Below are 19,600 nucleotides of genomic sequence, written 5' to 3'. Positions count from 1 at the left end.
GATAAGCCTGAATCTCGGAGAGAGTCGTACGGTCACTATAGGTGGCTGAAAGCACAGTCACTGCGTGTGCACGCTCCGCATGCTACGGCAGCGTAGCACATGGTGCGTCCTCTTCCGACTCGGAGTCATCGTCCGGCGGTGCAGCAGAAACCTGACGAATGATCTCGCCGTCATCGAGTTCTGCGCATGTCAGTACAGCAGTGTGAGCGCCTGTGAAAATGTCAAATGAGACGGTGTCCGGAACCACTGCACTGCACAGGTCTCGGCAGAACACTTTCGGCGTCAGTAGGGTGCACATCAGAAGGCGACAAATCCTAGGCCTCCCGGCACCCGCTTGCCGGCGTTCCCCAGCGCAGTCTGCGCGGGCATTGTCGGTGCCATTAGACACTTGACGCGATGTTTCCGTATGCCGCATTGCATCACCGTAACCTCGACACAGCACACAAAGCAAACATCACCATGCTGTCATGCCTATACCACTCGCACAAACGAAAAACATGGCCTATTTACAGCATCGTGCACGAATTAACAAACAAATCAGCTGCTGGATTGTCTTGACATGGCTTACTGAGCTGAGACTGGAACTGCTGTAGCCACGAACCAGGCAGAAACGATGATGATGAGTGGGGATTTGCAGTAGCGCCACTTCGTGGGGCAGGAGGCTCCGTACAAAACAAAAATGGCGTTCAGCAAGTCGAACCATGCACCGGTCAGAGTCTGTGCATGGTGCTCTCGATCGAGTTGGCTCAAGGAGTGTCCAAAAAATCAGACGAGAGGTTGCAAGGTGTCCGAATTTTTGGCAGTTGTTATACATTATGGTCTATGGGGAGAATGGCGGTGCCGCGAAGCAGACCGAATAATCGAGCATGTCCGAATTTTTGGAGTCCGAAAAATCAGTCGGCCGCTGTATGCCCCTGATGTTTTCTACCATGAACAAAAAAAGAATGCATAAAGTCGTTTTGCATAGCAGTGTGTGTTAACAGCTTTAAATAAAATGCAGTTCACATCGAGAGAATTAATTTTGTTGCCCAGCCTCTCATCTGGGCAGAAGTTTAACTGCTAAATATGTAATCCTATGAGCTGTCCACCCACTGCTTCCAGAAAGCTTTAGTTGGCGTAGAGCCGGAGTAAATATATATCATGCAGAGCCTTCCTGCTGTGTTTGATTACCTCCCGAGAACTAGTACGAGTAATATGGCAACGAGAACTTTCTGAAAGTGTGCGCATGCACAGTAGGCATGGTGCGATCAGTGTATTGTGAGGAGCCACACTAGCCAGTAATTCAAAGGCAGTTTTATTCTCTTATGTTGTATAACTATACAGTTGACTCACTATAACTCAAGCCTATGATTTGAAATTCTGGCCTATTCAAAAATGTTTCAAAATTTTGGCTAGATTACTATGAGAGGATATTCAATAGGATATTAATAGTAAGAATGTGCCTGCATTTGATAAGAGTGTCTGTTGTGTGCATTTTGAAGGACACTGCTACAATGTGGTGCCACCAACCCAGTCATCACAATACAGGTAACTCCCGTTAAGATGAATTCGGTTAACCGGAATTCTCGGTTATTCTAAACTGTGTGGGAACGTTTGGTTGGTTTACCATAGACTCACTAAAAAAAAAATCCGCTTAATAAGCTTGGAATGGTGAACAGCAAAAAATGGGTCATTTCATCTCTTTCATAGGACAAATACAGTGTTTTCTTCCTCAATGACATGTTAGTCATTTTGAGCTAGTTTTATCAAATCAAATCAAATCAAAATTTTATTCATCTTCATTTGGTACATAAATTTTCATTTCCTGTCCAACCTAAGCACAGCGTGCTTGTTGGTTGTTCAGGCAGCACAGCGAATCATCAAATGTGTACCACAAAACAATGAAGTAAGGCATACTAGTACATGCTAAGCATATTATACAAAATTATAGAGACATAATGAGTACAACTTGAGCAAAATTAAAACTAAGTAAATAAATAAATAAAGGACATCATAATAATCACAACTCACAGACCATCTAAGGAGCAAACCCAGGAAAGCAACCTTCTACATGCAAGAGGCCATCAGTGATTTATCTGCAAAGATGAGCGCCATTTCCTTATTGATTTCGTCATTTTTCGTTTAGTTTTGAAATTTCCAAACGCTTCTCCAAGTTCATTAAATATCTGTGGCATGTAATATCACCTTATTTTTTTCCTGTAATGTGTAAAGCATCGTGACTTAATGTATATTTCTTTCTTTCTTAGGGCAATGTTCTTTTTGACAGGTACTTTGAAATCCTTTGCATAGTAATGACGTGTGAGCACAGTGTAATAAAATAGTTCACGCATTGCTAGTATGCCAAGCCTATTGTTCCTCCTTGTCAGCCTGTTGCAGCATAGTTCCATAGGTTACACTGTTTACTATTCTTTTAATTATGTGGTTTACGGCTCCCATTTTGTGATCAGGACAAGTTCCATACAATGTAATACCGTAGGTTATAACAGATTCAGCCAGCGCCATGTATATGGTGCGCCTCAAGTACATCAAAGTTTTACCTCTTAGGTTGTACATCATTGCAGACACAGCTCTAAGCCTGTTACATATGTACTGCACATGATCATTCTATGTTATATGCTCATCAAATATTATTCCAAGATACCTGATTGCATGTTTAAATGGTATTGCATTACATGTGCACGGAGCTCAATGTGAGTTATGTAAAAAGAGAGACTCCCTTAGGAGCATTCGTTTGTGTGGGTTTCTAAAACAGATAAGCTTTGTTTTTTGCCGGTTTAACTGTATTGAATTTTGCGTCAGCCAATTTATTATCCTGCACACATCTTGTTGAAACACTTTGCACCCAAGATCTAGATCAGTGAGTTCTAGTGCTAATGCTGTGTCATCTGCATATTGGAAGATTCTAGATCTTAAATTCAAAAAACCCAGTTCAGACACATAGATAATAAATAGTAATGGGGCCAGAGTACTTCCTTGCGGAACACCAAATTTTATTGCTTTAAATTCACTGTACTTGTTTTCAATTCTAACACACTGTGATCTGTCTGAAATATCCCTTAAGGAATTGATGAAATCGGCCCCTGAAATCTAAATTGTCCAGCTTTTGCAACAATAAGGCGTGTGCAAAAGTATCAAATGCCTTTGATAGGTCTAAAAACAATGCTAGCATAAGGTGATTGTTTTCTTTTGCGGTGTTAACGTAATCTGAGAATTCTTCTAAGAGCGTAATTGTGTTCCGGTCCTTTGTGAACCCATATTGTGCTGGGTTATTTAATGAACATTTATCGCAGAAAGACTGCACAATGGATGCCACATGCTTTTCCAAAATATGAGCCAGGGCAGGTATAATAGAAATCGGTCAATAGTTTGTGCAGTCACTTTTCTTTCCACTTTTGTACACAGGTCTCACTGTCGAAGTTTTCAATTCTTTGGGCATCATTCCGGTTGCTAATATTCTGTTTAGTATTTTGAGAATCACACATTTTAGTTTGTTAAAGTTGTAGTACAGATCTCGTACTACAACTTATCTTATCAAAACCTGGTGGTTTGAACATCTTCATTCTACCTATTATATTCCATAGCTCAGCTTCTGTTATCTCAAAAAGGTACGCTGTCTGTGCGCATGAAAGTATTGGCTTTTATTCAATACGATTCGTACCATGAGCAATGCGCAGCTTATCTGTTGCGTGAATGAGTCTTGTTCAACAGTTCACACAATGACTGTGTTTCTTCCTTTGGAATTCTTTTCAACTTAGTCATGCTCGGTCTCCCCAGCAAACTACGGGAAATCGAAGGAATCCACCACGCTATATACGCACACGATATAATGATTTGGGCGGACCGTGGCAGTGACGGGCAAATTGAACACGCACTACAAACGGCCATTCACAAAGTCGAAGAGTACCTCCAAGGAACGGGCCTCAAATGCTCCCCGAGCAAGTCCGAACTACTCCTTTACCGGCCCACGCGCAGAGGCATGCCACCAAAGAGCTACAGAGGACCCCGGGACTACAGTGAAACCTCGTTAAACCGTAGTCGGCCGGAGCTCGGAAAAAGTACGTACTAAACGGTAGTACTGTTTAACCGAAATAGCATGAGATCGCCCACTTACCTGTCGAAAACAGAACTCAGAGAGAGTGCGATGAAAGGGGAAAAACATGCAGTATTTATTCACTTCGCGCGACATAAGTGTTATTTTCGTTTGATGCCGCGGCGGCCTAGCACGACGACAGCAGCCTCAAACTTACTGAAGCTGCGTGCCAGCTTCTCAGCCAGCCCCCATCCTCTGGGCAAACACTCGCACGGCAGATTCCTCGTTGGCGTTACGTATTCTTCGTGCACGCGCGCAGTAGTGCTCCATAAGTCCCGGGGCACCTTTTTCATTGCCGGGTGCCGGAGTTCGGAAAACATTTCGTTTGGAATAGTTATGTTATCGCGCCCCTGTTCTCGTTGCGACGATTGCATTCACGAGGCTGACGTAACGCGCAGCTTCTGCCACTGTCGGGCCTGAATCGCCCGTGCTGTCGCTTTCCGTGTCGTTCTCATCACTGTCGCTAGTCGACACTTCGGCAACAACAGAGGCAACGATGGCGAAAAGTCGAACCTCGTAGCCGACATCTCTTCGCGGACGCAGCAGCGCTGCCGAGCAACTTCGCATTCCAAATGCCACACATTGTAGTCAACAGCAGATCCATGTCGCGGGCCAGCGCCGACTTCTTCGTGTCACGTTCGATAGCACGGACGACGTCTAATTTTTCTTCTATGCTGAGCACCCGGCGTCTTTTTTATCCGAGCTTCGACATGACGCGAGTCCTCGCTTCCACGGCGCCACAACGCTCTCTGGCACGGCGTCGAAATGATGTTGATGTTGATGCGGCTTCACGTGCAAACGCACAGGGCACTTGGAGGCCGTTGTACCGATCTCTGAGGCTTGTTGTTCTGCCGGGCCGCCCGGTGGAGACGACGCACCGCCGTGTTTGCGCGACGAAAAGTGGAAACGCTACGTTTTAACCGATGCGTACGCAATATGCTGGTACGGTTTATGCGGATACAAAATACATTATGTTCAATGGCCGCTGAGTCGGGGAATTGACTTCACTACTTTTAAACCGAAACTACTGTTTAAGCGGGTACGGTTTAACGAGGTTTTACTGTACGAGGAAATCGGCCTGTACACCCAAGACGGAAACGCAATCCCCAAAGTAAACAAGATAAAAATCTTCGGAATGATCATTGACGCCAACGGAGCTAACGGCGAAACTGTGAGGAAGATCGAAGGCAAAGTCACCAGCGCCATGAGACTCATAAAGAGAATAACCGATATACACGCGGGCATGAAGGAAGAAAACGTCATTCGACTGATCCACTCATTCGTTGTCAGCCACATCGCCTACATAGCCACCTACCACAACTGGTACGTCGCGGAAAAGAACAAGATCAACACGCTCGTAAGGAAAATGTACAAGATAGCCCTGGGCTTCCCGGAATCGACGAGCACCGAGCTCCGGGCTCAGCTGGGCATATACAACACCCTAGAAGAAATAGCCGAAGCACAACGCATCTCGCAGCTCGAACGCCTGTCGACCACCACGACGGGAAGGTACATTATGAACACGCTCGGCATAACGTACCACAACCAGCACGGCCAGGAAATGCAAATCTGTGCACCCCGATTACAACCGAGGTAGAAGAAAGGCAAGAGCCAAGGCTCTGCTCCATTCATTCGGCAGGGAGAGAAATGCGCGCTTTGTCGACGCAGCCGAATATGCGAATGGGCAGAAATACACCGCCGTAGTCATAGACGCAGAGCCAAAAATCAGAACCACATGCAGTGTATACACCAAACACTCGGAAATAGCGGAGGAAGTAGCGATTGCGCTGGCCCTCACAGAACAGGAATACCAAGTCGTACTAAGTGATTCGCAAACGGCAGTAAAGAATTACGCCAAAGGTCGAATTTCCAAGGAAGCCCTGTTCATTCTGGCCAAAGCGGGCAGATCCAAAACCGCGAGCTCGAGGATCATGTGGTTCCCCGTGCACGCCACCATGGAAGGCGACGCGTTCCCGAACCTAAATGAGACGGCGCACCGGACGGCGCGAGACATGACCCGCCGCGCCGAACAGGGCAACGCTTCTCGCACTATAGCGAATGCTTCTCGAGCAGGACGGGACAGGCTCACCAGATACAATGCATAACCAGTGCATATTTGAACGCCAGAAGGATATACCCACCACCGAGTCCCAAATTGAACAGGAGGCAGGCCGTCACCTGGCGACAACTCCAGATGAACACCTTCCTTAATCCATTCCGTCTGAAATGTACCTTCCCAGATAAGCATCAGGACGACATGTGCAAATTGTGCCAGGAAGGACCAGCAACACTCAAACACATGCTGTGGCAGTGCAAAGTAGCTATAGGAGGGATGGCAGTTACTCCGGAGTCCCTGTCGTCGAGGTGGGCCACCGCTCTGCGCAGCTCAGACCTCGGAATCCAGACGTGGGCAGTCCAGCAAGCCTGTGAGGCGGCGTTGAGGCAGGGCCTTGACGTTCCCCCGTGAGAGACCTGAGCCCGGGTCGCGTAAAACCTTGCCGGACGTACAAGAAAGTTGTATCCATCCATCCATCCATTCCTTTGAAAAGTTTTTGTGGATGACCTCCTCAATCGTAGCGTGTTTGACGCGGCCTATTAAACTGTTTGCCAATTTCCATGGTTTTCTTCCATCATTCCTGCTTAGCGCAAGCTGCTGGGATAGGTATCTTCTTTTTGCCTGTCGCGTTTTGGCTGTTACAAGATTTCACAATATGCAAAATTCCTGCCTAAGTGCGGCATTTTCAGGGTCCTTTCTACAGTTCTGCCAAGCTTTATCCTTCAAGTAATGCAACTCCATGATATCCTGCGTTATCCAATTGTTGTCCGATTTTCTTTGCTTTATTTTGATAACTTTGGATGACGTCTCGTATATGAGGTGGAACTTTTCGAGAAATTTATTATATAGCCTCGTATGATCCAGAGGTAATATAGCATTCCAATTTGTGTTCTAAATAGCTTTGTCTATACTCCTGTTGTCTAAAAGCTTCCTGATTCTATGTCTGATGTTCGCATTGCCTTCGTGGTTACAAGTTTCTTTCATGCTTACTGCTGCCACAAAGTAGTGGTCTGCAAGTTTCAATTTAACGACTCCTGATGAACAGTGTCTGTTTGCTATGCAGGCAATTATGTGGCCGATGCGTGATGTAGTTATCTTGGAACCTAAAAATTCCTCTCTTGTACAGTTAATAAGGTTAACTAAGCCAAATTCAGCCAGTAGGTCTAAATAGTCTCTCACTACTCTCTTTGGATTTAGCATTATATATATATATTTAGATCTCCCGCTAAAATAAACTGCTTCTCATTCATATATTTTTTTTAGGAGTGAGGTTAGTTCTTCGAGGAATAAAGGAATGTTCGTGCTAGGTAGTCTGTATATTGCACATACAATGCAAGTTGTATCCATCTTGCTAAGAGAGACAACCACCATTTCTGCGTTTTCTATGCATACCTGAATTTCATATGACAACCAGGTATTGCTCACAAACACGACCAACCCTCCTCCTTTTCTGTTTTCTTGACACCAAGCGTAACGAGAGTACCCAGCAAGGCTGTAAAAGCTTTGTCGAGTTGCATCAAGATTAACCTCTGTCAAGACGATTACATCTTCTCTTGTCTGCTGAGTGTTTACATAAGCACATAACTGGTCCCAGTTTTTCTTTATGCTTCGTATGTTTATATGTTATCTTAGCTCCTGCTTTAACTGTTCTTCCTTAATGAACTGATTTATATGAGAATCCCACTCAGAAAAAGACGTGAACTCTGCCATTAGTTTATTTTTTCCAAATCGTTTTCTGTTGCAATGATCATAGCAGGACTTCCTTCGTTGCGCCTAGTGAAATTCTGCCATTGCGCATTCAGACAAATTTACAGCCCTGCTGTCTGCCCCTCTGTCTGCTCAACCAAAACAACTTCTTTTGCGCTCGTGTCAAGTTTTCGTTTATGTATACGCCATCAGATCGAAGCGCGTATTTCTTCGAAATCCACAGATCACGATCAGCTAATTCCTTAAATCTGACAATGATTGAGGGTATCTTCTCTTTTAGCCTGTGAATGGCCTTCAGTGAGTGACGTTCGACTGTGTATTTCCAGCTTGGCGCTAAGCCCCGCTAGAACCTTATACAGATCTTCGCCCTGTTTGTACGGAACGCCATGTACCTCGATGTTTTTCCGCCTCGAGTACTGTTCAGCACTCTCGACGTTATCCTTCAGCCTTGCAATTTCATTGTATTTTTCTGCCATCTTTCGCGTCAGCTTTGCTGACGTTACCTTTAATTCTGCAATGTCCTTTTCTTGCCTTACGGTGGTGGCCATAATTTCGTCATATTTATGCAACAGCAGTTCCATAGATTTTTCTGTTGTCATGCACTGTCTGTCTGCCTCTTTTTCCATCTCCTAGTCGGCCCAAGACTGCCACCGTCTTTTGGCTAATGTCTTCAATCAGTTTTGTAACATGACTCATTTGATTTTTCTTTCCTCCCTTCCCTTCCCCTCTGCGTTCCGTGTCACTGGTTTCTGGCGTTTCTTCCTCTGATTCCTGCTTTCTACAACTATCACACATCCAGCTGTCGATTTCGCGTGATCCCGTGTTTTTGAAAGCCTTTTAGTCATTCCCGAACATTTGCCCGCATGGTATACTTTCTTGCATTTGGAACAAGATATACTCTCTCGATCTTTTTCAAACAACTTTGAACACTTTGTACAATCTTGCGGCGACATGGTTCGAGACAGGAGTGCAGTCCAGTAGAGCAAAAAGAAAAACGACCGATCCCACCAAGTAGGCGCCTCTTACGTAGAAGTAAGCAGCAAACATCAGCACGTTGGTCGACGCTCCACCGGACTCCACTTGGAGTTGGCTTGGAAAGTAACAGCACAGAAAGTGAGATCTACCAATCTAGCTGTTACGTTTGATGGTACTTGGCAGAAACGAGGCCACAAGAGTCATAATGGCATAAGCACAGCCATTTCTTTGGAAACAGGGCTTTGCCTAGACTTTGAAGTTCACTCCAACTATTGCCAGAGTTGCACTACACGCAAGCCATTTGAAAGCGAAGAGGAGGAAGAAATACGGCAAGGTTTTCATATGCCAGTGTATGAAAAAGAATGTACATTGCCCAGCACATGCCATGCAGACTAATGCTGCTTTGAGGATATAAAAGAGGGCCGAGTCCTACAGTACTCCACTGAGGTTCACAACCTTCCTCAGCGGTAGCGACAGCAAGGCTTATATGGCTGTGTCAGTGGCAAAAGTGTATGAAAGTGTGCCCATCACAAAAGAAGACTGCACCAACCATGTAGCCAAGCGGCTTGGGACTGCCCTGCGAAAGTTGAAAATGCCATGAGGGCAGAAGCTTACAGATGCAGTCATTCAGAAGCTACAGAGCTACTTTCAAGAAGCCATCACTGCCAACAGAGGAAGTGTGCGTGGAATGTATTGTGCAATCTGGGCATCATTCTTCCATTCATGCTCAGCAGATACTGCCAAGAGCCACAAGTTTTGTCCGGATGGAGAAGACTCCTCGTGTAAATTCAAGCGGGCAGAAGCGTTAGGTCAGGCAGCCCCAGCACCCGCCCATATTCTCGCAAACAGCCAAGGGGAGACAATGCTGCCTGTGTACAGAAGGCTGACAGAAGAACAGCTACTCACTCTCTGTGTCAAGAGAAAAACTCAGAATGGAGCTGAATCATTGAACAGCAAGATTTGGCTGTTGTGCCCGAAGACGAGGTTTGCCTCACGCACAGTCGTGGAGATGGCAACAGCACTCACTGTCTTGTGGGATAACCAAGGGCACAAAGGCTATGAACAAGTTCTGCAGGAACTAGGAGTGCTTCCCTCCAGGAAATTAGTTGTGCTGAGCATAGATTGTGACAGAACAAGGATCTCCAGTATGTCAATGAAGCTGACAGCAGAGGCAAGGTCTCACCGTTGCGGTCTGGCCAAGAAGGCTCGTCTTGAGTGTCATGTGCACAAAGACTCTGAGGGAGCAACACAAGCCACAGCTGAATTCTAAAGTTGTGCACTGGATCTAGATACCCTGGCCTGCATTATGTGCAATTTTTATATAGATTTCAGTGCTACAACACAAAGAACTTTTATAACTTTCAGTTGTGTTTTTCTCAGCTTCATGTTTTTGGCCAAACATGGCTTTCGTGCACAACATTTGGTGTACTTATTGTGGTCCAATCAAGACCAAATTTGGTGTGCATAATCTTTACGATGTGTAGAATGCATTTATCTAGGTTTTGATGCAATCAGTTTATTTTTAAGAATGGAAATGTTAAATACACTGAGACACCAGCCACTGAAAACGATGCACCAGATATGAGATTCTCTCAAAATGTTGCCTGTCAAGCGAATTGCATTATCTTGGTTATCAGCTCTCAGTGGAGTTTTAGGGACAAGAAAAGCCATTTTGCACTGCTATATCATGCCAACTGCTAGGTGCAATAGTTGCACAAGCATGCACTGTTTTTCACTTATGCATGGCACTTAGGACATGAAAGCATCGAGCTATCACAAAACTAAAAACAGGTTTGGAATGAGGATATTAAGCTATATAAGTGGTATAATATTCATTTGCCTAGCATTAATATTTAAAAAGAAAGGTTTCTGAGGAGAGTCTCCTCTTAAGGGGGGAGGAGGGGATCAGAATTAACTTTCTTGTTTCTTGACAGAAAGGGCTGAAATTTGGCACGCACACTGCACATTGCAATAAAGACACAAATCTCAAATTTCATTAGGATATCTTAATTAGTTTTTGTTTTATAAGAATTTATAAGTTCCTTGCTTGTGGAAAGCCTGGCACAGTAACGAAACAGGATAGGGAGCAGGGAATACTTTGTATGTTTGCACAGATGTCTAATCTACATCAAGACACTGTTCGATTTTTTTTTTAAAGCGGTAATAATTTTTTGCTCAACATAACATGCACATGACTGTGCTTCACTGCATGGAGCCATGTAGTAATTGTGAAATAATTAAATAATGGAAAGATAAAGAAACATTTCAAGACTGTCTTTAAGTACAGCACAGCTTGTGGATCACAGCAAAACAAACTGGGCAAAAATCGGTTCAGCCATTGTTGTGCTACGCTTTCCACGAGCGAGGTGATTGACAACAAAAATGCAATTGAGAAAACTGGCTGCAAAGTTTTAAAAGCACTGCAAATTTATTAAAAAGCACCAGGGCTGTAATATTTTGAATCATTGCTGTCAGGCATCTTCTTACACCTTTGCCTCATTGTTTGGTGGGCTTTGGATGCCTTCTTCAGGCGTTCTTTATCCTTTTCTTGCGCCGTCTGGAGTAGTGCATGACCACCATTTTCACTGCCAGGCCGAGCCTGCTATCGCAGTGTACACCCACAGAACGCTGTTGGCATCTTGAGCACAAAGTTTTAGCGATCAATGAGTTCATCGCGGAAACAGGCATAATAATGAAGTCACAGTAACAAGGGGCAGAAATTTGTTCTTGGCATTGCTGCTTCCGCTCAGTCGCGGACACTGCGCGAAGGGAGTCGCGAACGCTGCATGCCTGCGCTTCTTCAGTCACCGCCGACACAAAACGCGGCTCGAGGCGCGTCTGAATCGTGCGACGATTCGTCTGGTGAGCCTTGCGTCACCATACAGTGTGTAGCTCGTCGACGGTTGGGGCTCACTCGCAGGCTGCGTGTCCCTGTCGCACGATGCGTCGGAAACGCACACCGTCTCTGCCGGCGATGGAGACCTTGGACCTGCGTCGCCTCCAACAACGCGATCTCGGTTGCTGACTCGCGCGGCCTTACGCGCAGGTGCGAGAGCCTCCGTTGGCACGTGTCTTCTGGTGGCTTGGTTATCAGTGTCGATGTCGCAGTGCGATTGTCGGCTTCGCTGCTGGAATCGCACGGTGCAAGATAACGCGGCACGTTATCCGCGTGTTCAGTCGGGTTCTCCGCTTCTCCCGCTGGCCGCCGTTTTTTTCTCGCCGTAGGAGGCTTGCGCTTCCGTTTTCTGAAGGCATGCTTCATTTAAAAGTTCTTTTCGAACGAGCGACGATTCATCACTAACCTGGGAGCTTTCATAAATCCGAATTCTGCGAGTGTCAAACGAAGAAAGACGCCGGCGTGGTTTTCAAAGCAGGATGGATGGATGGCGGCTATACCCTTTGTAACGGGCGGCGGCTAGCGCCACCTAGCCTTTTGCTCCCCCTCCTATTTTATTATTTTTTTTCCTTTCTTTATATCCTCTTTCCTTAACCTAGTTTTCACTCCCCTCCTCCCCCCAAAATAACTATCTAAAACAGTAGAGGAAACATTATCTCCCCGGTTTATGGTATTACCTATCCCTTGACTTCCTCCACCAATCCTCTAGCCTCCCCTTCGTTACTGCCACTCTTTTCTCGTCTATTTGCCCTCGTTCCCCGGGAAAACCTAATGCCCCTTCCATATCTGCCACTGTTCCCTCTGGCAGGGTCGGGCGAAGGTCTGTGCATCTCAGCACTATATGCTCAGTGGTCTCCATTTCGGCTCCGCAAGCTGTGCACCGAAGGTCCACGTCTTCAAATTTAGCCCTGTATGTTTTCGTTCTCAAAACCCCCGTCCTAGCTTCGAATAATAGTGAGCTGCCCCGCGAGTTATCAAATAAGAGCTCTCTCTTAATCTCCTGTTTTTGTGACCTATACATTGATAGCGCTGGCTTTCCGAGCATTCTTTCTTCCCACATTTTTCTTTCCGTCTCCTTCACCTCCTTTCCCACACTAGAACCACGTTGGGCCCCCTCCCTCGGCTGTAGGTATCTATTCCTCAGCTTCCTCGTCCTGAGTGTCCACTTTGTGTTCAAACTTTTTATGTACAGATATTTGTACACTTTTCCTGCCCACCTTTTTTCCTCCAGTGCTGGGAGTCTCTGTTCAAATTTTAGTTTACTTCTTGCCTCTCTACCTTCGAATGACATCCATCCCATGTCCCCCTGCACTCCCTCATTAGGGGTGTTCCCGTGTGCTCCTAAGGCTAACCTGCCTACATTTCTCTGTCTTGTTTCCATGCATGCCTGAACTTCCGATTTCATCCACAGTACTGAATTTCCGAATGTGAGGCCAGGTACCATAACTCCTTTCCATACGCCCCTAACCACCTAGTACCTATTATAGTTCCAAAGTGCCTTGTGTTTCATTACAGCTGAGTTCCTTTTCACTTTTTCAATCATAATTTTTTCCTGTTCTTCCAAGTACTTTTTGCCCTCGTTTAGCCATATGCCCAAATACTTGTATTTTTCAACATGATCAATCTTAGTGCTTTGTATTTCCAATGGTTCCCCCCTTTCTTTATTGTATACTATTATCCCAGACTTCTCTCTACTGAATTGCAGTCCCAATTTTTCTCCCTCCTCTCCACATATGCTCATTAGTTCCTGTAGCCCTACTCGGGTGTCAGCAAGCAGTACAATATCATCTGCATACATCAGTCCGGCTAGTACTTGAGCTACCTTCTGCCCTTCCAGCATATAGCTTATGTCAATTCCTATTGTGCTCTGTTCTAGTCTCTTTTCCATTTGGCTCATGTAGATCATAAAGAGCAGAGGCGACAATGGACAGCCCTGCCTGAGACCTCTTCTTATTTTAGCTGGCTTTGTAGTTTCCCCCTCCCATGTTATCTCTACATCATTATCTGTATAAACTTGTTGTATGAATTCAATCATCTTTCTATCTAGACCATATTCCCTCAACTGGCTCCATAACTTTTCTCGGTTTACATTATCATAGGCTCCTCTAATGTCTAAAAAAGCTATCCATAGCGGTTTCTGCCTGGCTGTCGCTATCTCTATGCGCTGTGTTATAACAAATAAATTATCATCTAGCCTTCTGTTCCTTCTACATCCATTCTGCAGTTCTCCCAAGATCTCTTCACGTTCTGCCCATTCCTCCATTCTCTTTTTCACCATCTGCATTGCTACTCTGTATATGACTGATGTGATAGTTATTGGCCTGTAGGATGTAATGTTGTCCTTGCTTCCCTTACCTTTGTAAACTAATATCATTCTGCTTGATTTCCAGTCCTGTGAAACATCTCCCCCTACTACTATTTGTTCAATAAGTTGTCGTAATGTTAATTTACTTTTCTGGCCTAATATGCTTATCAATTTCATAGGTATGCCATCAGGTCCTGTCGCTGTTCCCACGGGAACCTTGTGTTCAATTCTGTCCCATTCCTTACTTGTCATCTTTCTGTACTCCTCCTCTAATTCTGTCCTGCTGTTGTCATTGTTCTCCATTTTGCTACCCACTGGCTCTGCAAATGCTGCCTCTATTGTTAACCTAATATATTCCTGAGCTTCCTCTCCCTCTACCTTTGTTCCTTCTGGTGTGGTCAGTGAGTGCTGAACCACCTCTGTCTTCTTACTCTGTTGCTTTAAGTGTTCCCAAATTTTCTTAGAGGCATTTCTGTCGTTTTTTCGTATCTCTAACATCCACTGTACCCCAACTTTTGCTATCTTGGCTTGAATTAATGCCAATGCTTCTCTTTTCATTGCAAGGTAATCCTCCCATTTTGTCTCCACCTCTTCTGGTGTGGCTCCCCTTCGCTGCTCTGTGTTTTCTGCACGCATCTTTGCATTACTCTATGGCCTCCTTAACTTCTCGGTCCCACCAGCTTTTCGGTTTGTATTTTCCCTGCTTACTTCCTAGTTTCCTAATCTGTCCCTTCTCTAGCTCTGGTTTAAAAATACCTATTAACTCGTCGTATGTCCATGCCCTTTGCGGTTGCTTGGATACCATGCTTTCAATGTTTTTGGCCACTTCTTGTAGCTGCCAGTCATTCAATTTGCTCATACCTTTCCTTTCTTTAGTTTCTACCAGTGGTACTGTCCTTCCAAAACTGATTTTCCGCTGAGTCCGCTGTGGTTGCCAGCTTGCCCACTGCTGCAGCAGCAACCAATGGCGAGACGCCTTTCAGTACGGCAACCAATCGGAGGCCCGCTTTCGTCGCAGGGCCCGTGTGACCGCCTTTAGCAGACCCGCGCTTCTTTTGTGTTTGTGTGTTTGTTACAAGATGGCGACGACCGAAGAATTCAGAAACGGAATGGCGAAACTTCGAGCTTTCGAACGATACAAAGATGGCGGCGTTCGGTGGCGGGAAAGACGAGTTAGGGCTCCGCGAACTGCGGTGATTTTACGCGATTTAAAGCTGTTTTCTCGCCCTACGCACTGATAAATTAATTTTTTTCGGGCACTTTTAGTGCGTTTTCGGTCAAACCATTTTGATACAATGTAGATTAGGCATTGCAGATACCGAAACGCGTCGTTGCCAAAAATCGATCTTTTTTGCGATTTTCGCGATCTGATCCCCGCGTCCCCCCTTAACGGACCCCCACTACCACAATCCTTAGTCGAGCTCAGAGAATGCATCAGTGCTGCAGTGCAGACAATTGACAGTACTGTGCTACAAAATGTATGGAATGAGCTCGATTATTGTCTGGACGTGTATCATGTCACAAAAGAGGCACATATTGAATATTTGTAGAGGGTGTGTAAATTTGGTGAGTTTGTGGTTCTTTTCATATATCTCCTGTGCGTACGTGTAACACTTTTGAAACTATAGCATTTTCAAAATGAATGAATCATTTATGCTAGCCCTGTGTAATTGGCACAACCTCATCAATCTGTTGAGGACAGGAACTTCAGAAACATTCATACAAAATGGTAGTACTATTTCACCTAAAAAGAGATATACACCTACCTACCTATAAGAAATAAACCAGGTCTGCTCAGCAGGAAGCACCATAGATGTGAGTTTTCTTCTTTGCACGGAGTGACAGGGAGAGTCCCATTTTGTTTGCAGATGCGTCACCACACCTCCGATTTTTATTTATTTTTTCAACCAATTTGTCTAGGTGCTTAATAGCTTGATCTTTATGATGGTGCTTCCTGCTATGGTCTGCTATGTGAATTATGAAAATTGCCGGGCTATTTGCTTTGTTGTGCTTGGTCATTATATTACTGTCCATTGAACGACTATACTGAAAGACACTCTGAAGTTAGATCTCTACTAGGCCAATAAAGAGGAATGTCATGAGTACTGTCTTTCTTTAAACTTTATCCGCTTTGAAATCTCCACCTAGCTATAGAGCTGCCAATTATACCCTCAGCTAACTTGTTTTTGTTACATTCGTCTCTCATCATGTAGCACTGACTTTCTTAACATGTTTTACTCTGGGAGCATAATATGTGCACGTCGTTTGTTTGTTTGTTTGTTCAAAATGTGGGTGACACTTCCGCACTTTTCGTTTATCCACAACAGCAAGGCAATATTTCTGTTTAAATGTGTGTTGACCACCTTTTGCTTGAAAGGTAAACAACTAAGTATGTGAAGTTGTGCTGTCTGCATTTCAGGAATTGGCTACTGAAAACAGGTCTATTTCAGACACCATAGGTAAGTTCGTCTATCACCTCTGTTTATTGCATATTTTCTTGATGTCAGCATGGAATGTGTAGTGAAGAGAATTAAAATGTACCTGGTAACTTTGCTAGTTGCTACTTTCGATGTAAAGCGTGTTGCACCTTATGGCTACAGGGTACCAGGCTTATGGAAGCTTAGAAACTGTAGAGCTTGTAGAGATTATTTTTGGGAGCTATCTAAATGCTGCTATGTCTTGCTACACTGGGCAAGACACTAAAAGAAAATATTATGCTGAGTGTGATCAATAGATTATTCATTGAGAACTCTATCATAATTTTCTGTTTGCCCATGTATCACTGTTGTATAGATATCATAGCTCCATAGATATTGTAGAATTGCCACCAAAGGTCAAGCTGATGCCCTCAATTTATATCATTGGACAATTTGACATAATCCCCACATGACCTCCCGCTGTGCCACACTCTGTGAATCAGCCAGTGCTGACGTCGCGAGAGAGGTACGATAATCCAAAATTGGTGGTGCGACTCCTATTTTTTTAACTTAGTCATTTTCCTGCTTCCATAAGGCTACGTTCGGCAAATTCATTATTACAAGCTGCATTTACATGAATGTGACAAAAGCATATTGTATTTACTTCCAAGTGTATTACATCTCATGTAAACAAGGTAATTCGCTAGGAAGGCATATTGCATCAAATGCGCCATGCAGAGGCAGTTTGAGATAGAGATTGCGCATTTGAGTGGCCCACATATACAGAGGCGTATTGTATCAGGAATTATGGAAACCTATTCGCTGCGGGTTGACAACCAGCCAACTATCTGGCGGCAGCCACTGCATCACTGCGGAACATCAAAACAAACATGGCTGCTCACGAAGCAGGCCGCACATAATTTATTTTCACTCGTGAGTACATTACGGGCATCGAAACAGCGTCTTCGTTGTCAGTAATAAATTACAATAACATTGGTGAGTTACTTGATTCATGGCATTAACGTAGCCAGTTAGGCTTTGAGGAAATGAAAGCTGAGTCGTCCGCACTCTGCTACCACTGGGCATGGCAGCACTTGTGGACACGCTGGGAAATTTTGATATCCTAATACAGTATGGTACGTGTCTTCAAAACATCGCCTAACTTTGCCCGCTCTGACAAACGAAGGAGAACCTGACGGAATGTAGCAGACACCCTGCAGGTACTTCTGGTGCATTTCACAACAATCCATCAAAAGCAAGCTTATCAGAAGTTAGGGAAGCTCATCAAACTTTTAAATATGACCCTATAGACGGGTACAACTTTAAAGAAAGGAGGGCGTTTAATCCTCCAAGGCGGATGCACATGAGCCTGCACTAATTGGCGTGCACTCTAGACTGACGTCACGAGCCGAACAGCAGGTGACCCCACCGATGGAGGAGATGACTGCCCGTGCTTTGACCTGGGCTGAATTGCGTCCGTCGCGTGCGTCTCCCCTCGTCAGAATTAATTCCCAAACTGTTTGTAGTGGTCTATCATGTTGGAAATATTATTGCGAGCTTGCGCTGCGTGTGTTTATTCTGAGCCGTGGTCCGGTGACGAAAGATTACAGTGAGCATCGCTGACGCTACGCTACACGAGCTGGCAAGACTGCAGGCTTGCAACAACAGCAAAAAAAAAAAAAAAGTCAAAAGGAATGGGAAAAAAGGAACCAATCACATTCTTGAAAATAAGCTTCATCATCATCAGCCTGTTTTATGTCCACTGCAGGACAAAGGCCTCTCTCTGCAATGTCCAATTATCCATGTCCTGCGCCAACAGATTCCAACTAGCGCCTGCGAATTCCTTAAGTTCATCACCCACCTAGTCTTCTGCCGTCTATGACTGCGCTTCCCTTCTCTTGGCATCCATTCTGTAACCCTTATGGTCCACCTGTTATCTAACCTACGCGTTACATGACCGGCCGATCTCCATTTTTTTTCTCTTTATGTCAATTAGAATATCAGCTATACCCGTTTGCTCTCTGATCCAAACCGCTCTCTTTCTCTCCCTTAACGTTCTGCCTAGCAATCTTCATTCCATCGCTGTTTGCGCGGTCCTTAACTTGTTCTCAAGCTTCTTTGTCCGTCTCCAAGTCTCTGCCCCATATGTCAGCACTGATTCTACACCTTCCTTTTTAACAATAATGGTAAGCTTTCAGTCAAGAGCTGACAATGTCTGCCGTATATGATCCAACCCATTTTTATTCTTCTATGAATTTCCTTCTCATGATCAGGGTTCCCTGTGATTGACCTAGGTAAACGTACTCCTTCACAGACTCAATCATTTGTTGTAATTCGTGTGCATTGTTGCTGAATAGAATAATCTTATTGGGAAACCGATGGTTGCCGAGATATTTGCCGTCGATCCTTACTCCTAAGCCTTCCCAGTTTAAAAGCAATGAATACTTCTTCCAATTACGTAGTGCATAGCATTGGAGAAATTGTTTCTCACTGTCTTACCCCTTTCTTTATAGGTATCTTCCTGCTTTTCTTGTGGAAAATTAAGGTAGCTGTGGATCCTCTGTAGATCTTTTCCAAGGTATTTACATAAGCAGTCTGTACTCCTTGATTACGTAATGCCTCTATGACTGTTGGTATCTCTACTGAATGAAATGCCTCTCCGTAATCTATGAAAGCCATATAGAGAGGCTTATTGTACTCTGCGGATTTCTCGATAACCTGATTAATGACATGGATGTGATCCATTGTAGAGTATCCCTTCCTGAAACCTGCCTGTTCCCTTGGTTGACTAAAGTCCAGTGCTGCTCTTATTCTATTGGAGATTATCTTGAATATTTTATATAATATTGGAAGTAAGCTAATGGGCCTTTAATTTTTCAATTCTTTAACGTCTCCCTTTTTGTGGATTACAGTAAAAGCTCGTTAATTCGAACCGCAAGTGGAAGCCGCTTCAGTTCGAATTAACAAAAGTTTGAACTAACGAAAGTGAAGGAGAAAAACAGTACACTGCGATTTCAAAGCAGTAGGGCATGTCAGAAATTTAATGCTTGAAAAAGTCCGTGATTGTAGTCTGCTTTTTTTCATTGAAGGCGACAGCTAGGACTTTTTGCTCCAACGAGCGAGTGTGGCAGAAGGCCTCCTCTTCGCCTTCTTC

At 44.6% G+C, this 19,600-nt stretch overlaps 1 protein-coding gene and 1 pseudogene across 4 annotated transcripts in view; both read left to right on the top strand.

Annotated features, from left to right (window-relative positions):
* The window catches only part of LOC142589719 (uncharacterized), a 161,790-nt gene that overhangs the window by 114,942 nt on the left and 27,248 nt on the right, over positions 1–19,600 (top strand). For all 4 annotated transcript variants that reach the window (XM_075701305.1, XM_075701287.1, XM_075701295.1 and 1 more), the window contains one exon: positions 16,449–16,488. In XM_075701305.1, the coding sequence (XP_075557420.1) occupies positions 16,449–16,488 (40 nt within the window). The remainder of the gene's footprint in view (positions 1–16,448; positions 16,489–19,600) is intronic.
* LOC142572555 (uncharacterized) lies at positions 9,199–10,202 on the top strand (annotated as a pseudogene).

The sequence above is a fragment of the Dermacentor variabilis genome, chromosome 1 (assembly GCF_050947875.1).
Source record: "Dermacentor variabilis isolate Ectoservices chromosome 1, ASM5094787v1, whole genome shotgun sequence".
In the NCBI taxonomy this organism is placed as follows: Eukaryota; Metazoa; Arthropoda; class Arachnida; order Ixodida; family Ixodidae; genus Dermacentor; species Dermacentor variabilis.
Note: the sequence above shows the minus strand (reverse complement) of the source record. Positions and strands in the feature narration are given on the sequence as shown.